This window comes from Frankliniella occidentalis, unplaced genomic scaffold (assembly GCF_000697945.3).
Source record: "Frankliniella occidentalis isolate FOCC.00 unplaced genomic scaffold, Focc_3.1 Scaffold229, whole genome shotgun sequence".
Classification (NCBI taxonomy): Eukaryota; Metazoa; Arthropoda; class Insecta; order Thysanoptera; family Thripidae; genus Frankliniella; species Frankliniella occidentalis.
Genome location: NW_026267355.1, coordinates 617,362 through 627,837, shown reverse-complemented (window position 1 = coordinate 627,837; position 10,476 = coordinate 617,362). Strand labels below are relative to the sequence as shown.

Below are 10,476 nucleotides of genomic sequence, written 5' to 3'. Positions count from 1 at the left end.
ACCTTCCCTGTAATTTTGGTTAAGATATTCCAACTGGAAGTGCTCATTTTCGCCTACAATCGACGGGAGGAGCGCGAAATAGCCGGGTGAGCACAGCGGGTTGCCTACCCGAAAACCCCGTAAGGCGCCATGTTAATTTTAACCCCTTGTAAAATTTTTCCTAAGGGCAAAAATTTTTGTTCCTTCGGGCAAAAACCTTCATTTAGGTCCTAACTACCGATGTGCCGAAGGGCATTGCATTACTCCGATTTGCAGGGTCCAGCCTATTTCTCTGACGTACACCGGGCACTACTCATTTAAGGGACCCGCAACCGGAGGTGCGCCCCGTGCGAGTTGTTGAAGTTTGTACTTGGTTAAACTGCATTGACACACCATACAGGCCACGGTGACCTTCTGATCTTTTTGTGCGGGTCAAATTATCTTGAACCGGAAGTGTGTCCGGAAGAGGGAATCGCTCATATGACGGGATTCGAATCCCGGTTGGTTCCAGTTCCAGCGCCGAGTCGAGTCACATGTCGACGCAATGAACCTGGATGGCACAGTACTTATGTCCGTTTTTCTCAGATCCATTCTGTAGATTACTGGAGTTCAGCGCCTGCAAGACTCAGGTTAGGCCGCCCCACAGTACACGCGTGCACCGCAGGAGAGATGTTGCCTACCTGTCAGGCGCCACGAGAGCTTGCAGCAGGTTCTGAACGTGCGAATGAAAGACGTACTTTCTGGATGACCCCTAATCACTTTGTCGTCGGATCTCCACCACAACCACCTCTTCCTGGCCCCCCTCCACGCCTTGCTGCCGCCTCAACCGCCCCCTCCCCCGGACCGGGCGCTCAGTCCTGAAGCAGCATCTCACGCGGGAAGAGCGCACCAGACATGCGAGAGAACGAGTGCTTCTTGCTGTTAGCAGCCCTTCTTTCGTCCTCGGCTCTGGTTTGGGGTACAAAACAAGGTAAGCAATGGAAAAAGCAAATTCGCAAATTTCCATACATAAGAGGCAATCAGAGCATGCTCGAAATCCGATGAAAACATATTTCTTGCTTCTGATTCAAAGAGGACGCCTGCTGAATGTAAAATGTTTTTGTCTATAAATCGTCGGAGGATCATTCAGTCCTAAACTCAAAGGGACCGCCCAGAAAGTACATCCGTTTCTCTAGTATTCATACGTTAAATTACGGGAGATCGGGGGCCCGAGAGTCGGCGTAGGCCACCCTGCAGTACACGCATGCACCGCAGACAACATGTTAACGACCTACCAGAAACTGAAATCTTGTATAGACTGACCTTTGCAGTTTCGTCACGGCGACTGACGGACTTACTTTCAGGTTCATCCCCCAAAAGGGAGAGAATTGGTATACAACCCTACATGTGTACCATCTGCTTTCTGATGGATTCTTGATTGAGATATTGAAACTATCCTAACCCACCTGGTGGTAGGCAATCCAAAACACACGAGGAAAAGATCGTTTGCTAAAACAGCTTTAAACAAGGTTTGTTATTTTGTTTCTGTTTGCTGTTGAGTCCAAAAAATAGCTCAACCAGCAAACATTTTGTTTCAGCAACATAATGTTTGCTGGCACCAATGTAGCAAATAGAGATTTTGCAATTATATTTCAATAACAATTATGGTTACAAGAAAACATTTTCTTACCAAACTCTCTTCTTTGCGTGTACTTAACTTCCCCCACAAAACAACACACACACAAAACGCTTTGAACAAACGATCGTGCGAGCCTCGTCAGATCAAAAGATTTAGGAGACGTTGAGCCCCGGGCCTTGCCTCGGGGTCGACGGCTCTTTGAACCCCTCCCGTCCTGAAGCAGGACACCACCACGGCTTGCTGCCCACCGATGTCGAGTGCGGGCCGCACGAGAAGAAGACGGGGCCGATCAGCGGCAACCTGGCTGAGGTCATGGAGGTCCCCTGGGTCGCCCGACTGGGTTACCGCCGCGGCGCCGGCGCCGGCACCGCCTTCGAGTGCGGCGGCGCGCTCATCTCCAGGCGCTACGTGCTCACGGCGGCGCGCTGCACCCAGCCCAACCCTCCGTGAGTCATTGCCCTCCACCTCCAGGCCGCCTCCAGGACCTTGGCGCCCGAAGGGCCGCGCATATGCCCGGCCGCTGGGCGCGGGGGCTGGGCTGGCCGCCTACCCACCGTCCGCCAGGGGCTCCACTGACTCCCCGCTCTGCTGCAGGGTGACCGTGCGCCTGGGCGAGCACGACCTCACCTCAGACTTGGACTGCAACTGTATCGGCGGCGGTGACATATGTGCGCCTCCCGTGGTCGACGTGGACGTGGAGGAGGCCGTCGCCCACCCCGAGTACGTGAGTGGCGGGCGACGGAATGACATCGCGCTGGTGCGCCTCGCCCGGCCCGTCGCTTTGACCGACGCCGTGGCGCCCGTGTGCCTGCCCGCGCACCTGCCGGCCGGCCAGGACCCCGAGGACGCGCTGCCAAGGAGGCGGCGCGCGTACCGCCTCGAGTTGACGGGGTGGGGACGAATCGGCAAGGGCGGCAGTGGTGAGTGTTTTTCATTTTGCATCATACTCATCATACATATGTAGTCCGACCGACACTCATTGTTGTCACGACCCCCAGACAGTGAACAGAACATCCTGTTCAAGCTGGAGCTCCGGACGACCAACCACTCGGAGTGCGCTGCGAAGTACAGCGAGCTCCCGGACCGGATCGACGAGGCGCGCCAGATGTGCGGCATCGGCAGGGACGGGCGGGACGTGTGCTCCGGGGACACAGGCGGGCCGCTCACCGGCGCCATGCCCCTGGCCGAGCACAGGGTGCGCGCCGTGCTCTGGGGCGTCGTGTCCTTCGGCCCCGCCGAGTGCACCGCCAGCGGCGTGCCCGCCGTCTTCACGCGCGTGACGTACTACATGCCCTGGATCATGAGCCAGCTGCGGCCGTGAGCCGAGAGCGGGTCGGGGTCGGGTCGTCCTGCAGTTGGCTGTCCGTACTCGTACCTCGGAGAAAGACAGTTCCAAGCTCGTGTACATCATGATTTCTTTTTCGAAATAATAAAACATTTTCTGATCGACGCCTATGTGTTAAACTCGATAAAATTACGACAATTCACAATTCCCCTTTCTTTAGCCAAGTATACTCACAATTTATCTCTGTGGATGGAATAGTATTAATTATTAATTATGATCGGAGCATATTCTTGTAAAACATTATTACGCGTTGTCAACAAACGCTTACCCGCAATAAGGATGGAAGAGGAACCTGTTTGCATCCCGGCATTGCCTCCTCCCCCCCACACCGTCTCGCCCACCTCTCCGAAGTTTCGCGCCGTCCACGCTCAGTTGGGGGCCAGCTGCTTGTGCGAGAGGGACGCCATGCGAGGATACGAGCACCTGAGTCTGTGGCTTCTGCTGGGAGCCGCAGCCGCGGTTGGCGTGGTTGAGGTACAAGCTGGTAAGAGTTTACATCCAACCGGTTGTGACTTGGTTCAATGTTTGACTGTGATGTGAGGGTGTCGGCCACCGACCCCTGTTCAGGCACGGATCCGGGGAGAGGGGGGGGGGGGCAATTGCCCCTCTCCCTCATCCTCAGGAGGAGGAGAGCAAAGCAAAAGAGGAAGGAGTAGGAGAGAAAAACGCGAGGGAGAAAATTGCCGATACCAAAACTGTTCGCAGGATCCACCCCACCACTGTGGAACAAATGGTAAATCGTATCAATTAACAATGCATTTTTACAGCCCACCTCGTGCGAGCATGTGCGGCCCATGAGTTTTGTGTTCACATTGGAAAGTGCAAAGTGCTGGCCGACATGATCCGCGCGCCTAGCCGGGAGCAGAAGACTCGTCTAAAGGACGCCCTATGCGGGTGGGAAACCCTTGAGCAGCCCAGGGTGCCCTGGGTAAGATCACGACACTATTTGCCACTATTTGCTATTCATTTAGGTTTGCTAAGGCAATTAACTAATCCTTGTCTCTGGCAACCAATTTTTAGAAAAGTTTGGGTTGTCCAGCCATAAATTAACTAATTTGTGTGTTCTGACTTTTTTATGTGCGCACGCCTGCATGTTGTACAGTATAATCATAAGAAAGAACGAGGCCGATGGTCCAATCTGACTGTTGTCGTGATTTTCTAGGTGTGCTGTCCAGTGTTGCCCGAGAGCTGTGGCCCCGTCAACACCACGGACACGACCCTCAGCGGGCGCCTCTGGACGGCCGTCGAAGAGTTTCCCTGGACCGTGAACCTCGGCTTTAAAAAAGGTTCAATAATAAAACTAAAACACATTGTCAACAATTTATTTTTTTGCAACACCGAACTAATTTTCTAAATTTCTTTATAGGTTCCGAGCCCACTGAGTTCCAGTGCGAGGGTGCCCTCATTTCCGCCCGCTACGTCGTCACAGCGGCGTACTGCGTCAAGGACTGGCGTGGTAATACGGTGTAGGTCTTTGTACCATGGTATTTGGTGCCACACAGGTCCTAAGCTGTTCACTTACCTAACACAACACACAAATGACCCGACAGGAACGTGGTCCGCCTGGGCGAGCACGACGAGGCCACCGACCCGGACTGCGAGAAGTTCGGCGATGACATTCGATACTGTGCACCCCCCGTGATTGAAGTGGGGGTGGAGGAGGCCATTCAGCACCCCGAGTACTCGGCCAATGACAAATGGAACGACATCGGGCTGCTGCGGCTCAAGGAGGCCGTCGCCTTCTCCGAGTCCGTGCAGCCCGTGTGCCTGCCGCTGCCGGACTACGCTCTCGAGGAGAGAACGCCCTACAGGGTCGTTGTTGGCTGGGCTGGGGAACACGAAGAGGATGGAAGCAGTAAGTCTTTAAAATACCACCATTCAATTTCGCGGAACACACAATTTCAGGTCACTGAAAACAAGCACATTTTTATGTTTGAGAGAAAGGTCAGTATCAAACTTTGAATTGAGAAACTGGGACTTCACTGTCAAGTATCCGGTTTTGATCAAGATTGCTGACGATCCACCCTGTATAGTGAGGGCAGACCAGGCCAGGCATGACAGGTTGGTAATAGGCAATCTTGATCAAATCGGGGCACTTAGCAATCGCCAATGTTAGTCGTCAAAACGGAAAAATTTCACCTTCGGGTTGATACAGCCATAAGCCAGGGACTGCCCAAAAAGGTGCGGAGACTACCTTTCGCGTTGTCCTTTCTCATTATACTCTTTATTTTGTTCACAGCACCTGATAGGAGCGTTCCGCGGCGCTTGCGCAAGATCGAGCTGAAGGAGATGCCGCACGACGACTGTGTTGCGACGTTTTCTAAAATCTCAACCACGATCCAGTTGAAACAAGCCCTGCAGTTGTGCGTCGTAAGCAACAAGCCGGGGCAGAACTTCTGCGAGGGGTTCGGCGGCGGCCCGTTCACCATCGTCACCAGGCGGTACGACGGGGACATCGAGAAGCGGCGTTCAGTACTCGAAGGCATCGTGGGCTTCGGGACCTTCTGTGAAGGCAAGGACGTCGTCACCGTGTTCACGCGCGTCGCCCACTACGTGCCCTGGATCCTGGACAATATGCGCCTGTAATGACTGATTAGTTTCACGACAGTGAGGAATAAAGATTCTTGGTATTTTATTGTAATTTTCGTTGGTGGTCGTCTACTTCTAAAATTTCCTGCGCGTGACTTGATTGTCTTGCTTAGTAACGTTACATTCATGAGTGCAACGAAAAATCAGGTCGAATAACACACTTTGCATGAGAGACAAACAGTGGAGGTCTGCAGGCTGCATGAAACGCCCTGCACGGGGAGAGGGGGGGGGTGTATTTTACCCACGCTTCTCTCTGTACCCGCAGTGCGTAGCCAACGGGTAAACCCGTGCAGGCGGTGATCCGTAGACCCGACCGGCCGGGTTTGTGATTAGAGGCGGGCCGCGCCTTGCGCTTGCGTGCGCACCGCTCACCGCACTGCCGCGGTGAGCAGCTCCGTACTTAGTGACGACACGTGACGCGCTCCTCTCGAGCGTACGCCCACCTGACGTGACGGGGGCTTGACACACACACACACACCAAATTAAATGTTCCTGAACTTTAAAAACATAAAAAGAGAACAAAAACATTTTTTTTAAATGCCAATTTTGGCCGAGTGAAGGGTTTTTGCGGGCGCTCTGGGAGCGCGGAAGACAGAACTGTGTGTCGGGTACGATACCCGTGCCCTTCGAAGGGATAGACTACAAAGTACTTTGGTCTTTCACCGTTACGAACCTGCCAAGCGCAGTCTCTGCAGTCTCCGCAAGCGCAAGCTCTCATAGCGCCTGATCGGTAGGCAACATCTCGCCTGCAGTGCACTCGTGTACCGCGTGGTGGCCTATCCCGAGTCTCGCAGGCGCCTCGCTCTCCTCTAGCCCAGGGGTCACGGATAACGACAAACCCAGTCAGTGCGAGAGAGACAGACTTATGTGTAAACCAAAAGAGTGAGAGAGCGCGAATGCCAACAAAGTGGCCCGCGGGCCGCTTAGCCGGGACTCCTGCTCTAGCCCATGATCCCCTATCAGCCGAGGGCTAAAAGTCGTCGCATTTCCAACAACACCGAGCCGGTCCATTGGCGCGAGTGCGTCACAAAGACTGAAAAGTCCTTCCTAATCGCGCTCAGCGAGCAGCCTTGATCGGGTGCGCCGGCGCACGGCAATCATGTATCATTTATAAGTATAGGCGGGATCACAATTTTTGTGAAAAAGAGAATAACACATGGAGCAGGGAAGTCCCATGTACTTGACGTCCAGTGGGGCGGGGGGAGCGGGGAGCCTGCCATGGAGATGAGCAGCAGAGTGGGAGGGACGTGAGCAGAGAGCGGCCCGAGCGGATTGGTGCGGCTGGGGAGAGGCGGGGGGAGGAGAGGGATGGTTTACACCGGCCGGCGTTCGCAAGCCAATGCCAAGGATGCGGGGCGGGGGGCCCCGGGGCCCCGCAGCCCAGCCGGCCCCCCGGCGCGGGGGCCCCGGGTTCCTGGAGACGCCAGTCTGCAGCATTCTGCGCTGCGCCGCGGTCTAGAAATGAAGCTCCGACGAATCGTGCTCTCCGCCGTGCTCCTCCAAGGTAAGGTTGAGGGCCATGCAGGGGCTGGGGCCGGGGGCGGGCGCAAGGCGCAGGCAACACTAACCGAACTCCCCTATCTTCTCTTTGCAGTTGCCTGCGCGCAATGGGAGAGGCCGCCCAGCGGTGAGTATGGAGACCGTCAGTCTGATTGAATCATTGCACGATTGTTCCAAGCGACGGGACTGATTCGGGTGCTCACCCCGCAGGAGGCCTGCCCGCGGCGGGTGACCGGCCGTGCGACGGGGGCGCCGTCTGCAAGCCGCTCAAGGACTGCCCGGCGCTGTCCGGGCTGGCGCAGCGCGGCAAGCGCCCCAGCAAGGAGGAGGTCCAGATGCTGCAGATGGCGCACTGCGGCTTCATGAGCATCCACCCCAAGGTGTGCTGCCCGACGGGCGTGGCGGGCGGCGGCCGGCCGCGGCCCGGCGGCAGCGCCCCCGCCATGACGACCGCCGCCCTCAACAACCTCCGCCTGCTGCCGCTCAGCCAGTGCGGCCCCGTGCTGGCCGACCGCATCATTGGCGGCATGGAGGCGCACGTCAACGAGCTGCCCTGGATGGCGCGCCTGGGCTACCGCCGTAAGTGTCCGCTGTGCGCCCGCCGTGGTGGTACCTCCTCGCATAGCTGACCGCGTCAAGGTGGATTTAGTCTCGTGAGGACTGAGGACTGAAGACGCGTAGTTGTCAACTGTTTTGCTGCAACTAGGCCAAAATTACGATTATTTGCAGCAAAACAGTTGACAACTACGCGTCTTCAGTCCTCGGTCCTCACGAGACTAAATCCACCTTCACCCTCTCCTCTGCTGCAGGGGACGAGTACTCGGGCCGGCTGGACTACAGCTGTGGCGGCAGCCTCATCAGCGAGCGCTACGTGCTCACCGCGGCGCACTGCATCAACGAGAACACCGGCCTCGTCCCGTAAGCAGCTCGTCGAGCGCGTATGGAGTCAGCGGCCCCCAGGTCCACAGGTGTAACCCTTAGCCCCGTGCCAACAGCGTGCAGGTGCGGCTCGGCGAGAAGGACGCCAGGACCGAGATCGACTGCGAGAACCAGAGCGGCGAGCAGGTGTGCGCGCTGCCGCCCGTCGACGTGGACGTGGAGCGCGTCATCAAGCACAAAGACTACGGCCAGAACCGCTTCCAGAACGACATCGCTCTCCTGCGCCTCGCCTCGGCCGTCCCTTTCACCGGTGAGTTCTCTGGTCGCCGCGCTCCCGGGTACTCTAGAGGTACTGGTCCCCGCCTCTCTGGCGGTCGTGTGCCGGATTGACGTCATCGCGAGGATAATTAGAACACTGATAGACTTACCCGTATACAACACGATCTGCCGGAGCCTCTGGAGACGTGGATAAAAAATAAAGAGGGAAGCGGGCTGCGTGGGAACAAGGCGTGCCTGCCGGCCTCGTGACCATCACGTCAGGCAGGCACAGTGGAGAGGGATCCACTTTGTGAAGTTCATACGATACGGAGCGCCATTGCGACGTTGCTGACTCGTCTTGTGGGTTTGTTTGTCTCGCTATATGCCAATCACATGACGCTCATCTTTTTATTGTTTGTTGTCGTCAGACTCCGTAAAGCCCGTGTGTCTGCCCGTGGAGGGGGACGAGCGACGCAAGGACCTGACCGGCAAGAAGGTGCAGGTGGCCGGCTGGGGTCGGGTCCACAACAGGAATGGAGGTAAGTTTCGGCTGGCCAGTCAATTCTTGAAGTTCAGTCGAATAAATTCATGAAGTTTGGTCAAAGTTCGTGCAGTTTAAAGAATTTCACGAAGTTTATTAAAGTTCATGCAGCTCAAAGAATTTCATGGAGTTTAGTTAAAGTTTAAGCAGTTCACAGAATTCCATGAAGTTCGTCTATACCATTTTATGAAAGTTCTGAATCAAAATCACTGAATTTAAAGCCTTTAGCCCACTGGAGGGAGGTAAGCTTCGGACCCTAAGCGGAGTGCTTTCTATTGCAGCGACTAGCAGCGAGACTCTGATGAAGGTTGCGGTACCTGTGACCCCCGCCAACGACTGCGTGGTCGCTTACCAGCCGCTGCAGCTCGTCATCTCCCCCGAGAAGCAGATGTGCGCCGGCGACAAGGGGAAGGACTCGTGCAACGGCGACTCGGGTGGCCCGCTCACCACGGCCGGCTACATCGACGGCGTGCCCCGCGTCGTCCAGCACGGCGTCGTCTCGTTCGGCCCGTCGCACTGTGCCACCGAGGGCACCCCTGGCGTGTACACCAGGCTCACGTACTACGTGCCCTGGATTGTGTCGAACCTGGAGCCCTGAGCGACGCCCTCCCTGGCCCAGGCCCATGCCGCGGTCCCCAACTCTCGCCCGGCGCCGCGCGGCCCGTGGCACTGACCTGTCCTACCGTCCCACCACCCACACGGCCAATGTCAATGTCCTGGCCACACGACCTCCTTGACCTCGGGAAGCGCCGGGCGGAGCGAGTTCGTGACCACTCATGGCCTCCCAGAAGATTTTCGCTGCGCCTTTGTGAAGGCCTTGTTTACGAACAGCCTTCCAGCGGATTGATATGTATGGTGACAAAATACAAAAGACTTTCGTGTCGCCAACCGCGACCTCCAAAAGGCGCTGTAAAGAAGACTGATTACTTATGGTAGATCTGATACTTTGTTAATGACAATAAAACACAAAACTGCCTTATGCTCACCAAAAACAAAGCTTTTTGTTAGTTTTTTTCACAGAGCCTTCCTTCGCCAGAAAGGCTGGGCGTTGGCGAAGGGTGTTCTGTACATAAGCAGGAAAAGTGGGCGACATAGGATATGTAGGTACTCGGGTAGGTGTCTCAGACCAAACCTACCTAAGTAGGCTAGACATACTCGTCCATTTTGGCCGAGCATCAAAATCAAAATATTCAATCCCCACTCTACTCTCTACTCTACTGGGACCCGAGACCGGCTGCGCCTTCCCATGTACGCATGTACCTCCTTTTTCCCGTTGGCAGCGTGCCCACAGTCTGGCATAGTCGTAAATTCAGGCGGGGCATCCCCATCTCGTACTGATCATCAACTCTTTTCCCGCCGGGGAAGTCCGTCGCCACACCACATCGGCGATTATTCCCGATGCGGGTCATCGATAGACAGGGCAGGACAAAGGCTTCGGCAAGCCCGCGCTTGGCTGGGCTGCCGCAACTGGTGGCGTAGAGTGCTGATCGTGTGTTCTGGCGAGTCCAGCGCAGATCGCAGAGGGTGCATGGAGCCCGCACCGACAGTCCATGCTGTCCGTGGCCCTCTGGCTGGGAGTATCGACGGTGCTTGGCGCCCGCACCACGCGAACCGCGACCGCGACCCGCGGCGGGCACAGAGCTGGCGACTCAACGACGTCGGGCTCGGAAGACAACCCGGCCAGAGGCATTCGGCTCGGGACCGGCGTTCGGCCGGGTGTGTGGTGGTGAGCCCCACTCACCACGCCCCACCGCCCAGCCCCGCCCC

At 56.3% G+C, this 10,476-nt stretch overlaps 2 protein-coding genes across 2 annotated transcripts; both read left to right on the top strand.

Moving 5' to 3' along the window:
- The first annotated feature begins 816 nt into the window (after nucleotides 1-816).
- LOC113212374 (uncharacterized) lies at nucleotides 817-5,583 on the top strand. Its single transcript, XM_026431049.2, has 10 exons — nucleotides 817-949; nucleotides 1,818-2,043; nucleotides 2,192-2,517; nucleotides 2,596-2,914; nucleotides 3,155-3,426; nucleotides 3,710-3,870; nucleotides 4,105-4,228; nucleotides 4,309-4,408; nucleotides 4,493-4,797; nucleotides 5,182-5,583. Exons 1-10 carry the CDS (start codon nucleotides 874-876, stop codon nucleotides 5,526-5,528), a joined length of 2,256 nt encoding a protein of 751 aa, XP_026286834.2. The 5' UTR covers nucleotides 817-873; the 3' UTR covers nucleotides 5,529-5,583.
- A 1,345-nt stretch (nucleotides 5,584-6,928) lies between these two features.
- LOC127750663 (CLIP domain-containing serine protease HP8-like) lies at nucleotides 6,929-9,705 on the top strand. Its single transcript, XM_052272888.1, has 7 exons — nucleotides 6,929-7,035; nucleotides 7,126-7,158; nucleotides 7,242-7,610; nucleotides 7,841-7,949; nucleotides 8,027-8,220; nucleotides 8,597-8,707; nucleotides 8,991-9,705. The coding sequence occupies exons 1-7, from the start codon at nucleotides 6,993-6,995 to the stop codon at nucleotides 9,305-9,307; spliced, it is 1,176 nt and encodes a 391-aa protein (XP_052128848.1). The 5' UTR covers nucleotides 6,929-6,992; the 3' UTR covers nucleotides 9,308-9,705.
- Nucleotides 9,706-10,476: the final 771 nt, after the last annotated feature.

Coding starts and splice junctions, on each gene's coding strand:
- LOC127750663 (XM_052272888.1), top strand. CDS start 6,993: ATGAAGCTCCGACGAATCGTGCTCTCCGCCGTGCTCCTCCAAG. Junction 7,159..7,241: donor ATGGGAGAGGCCGCCCAGCG/GTGAGTATGGAG, acceptor CTCACCCCGCAG/GAGGCCTGCCCGCGGCGGGT. Junction 7,950..8,026: donor GAGAACACCGGCCTCGTCCC/GTAAGCAGCTCG, acceptor CCGTGCCAACAG/CGTGCAGGTGCGGCTCGGCG.
- LOC113212374 (XM_026431049.2), top strand. CDS start 874: ATGCGAGAGAACGAGTGCTTCTTGCTGTTAGCAGCCCTTCTTTCGTCC. Junction 3,871..4,104: donor AGCAGCCCAGGGTGCCCTGG/GTAAGATCACGA, acceptor GTGATTTTCTAG/GTGTGCTGTCCAGTGTTGCC. Junction 4,798..5,181: donor ACACGAAGAGGATGGAAGCA/GTAAGTCTTTAA, acceptor TTTTGTTCACAG/CACCTGATAGGAGCGTTCCG.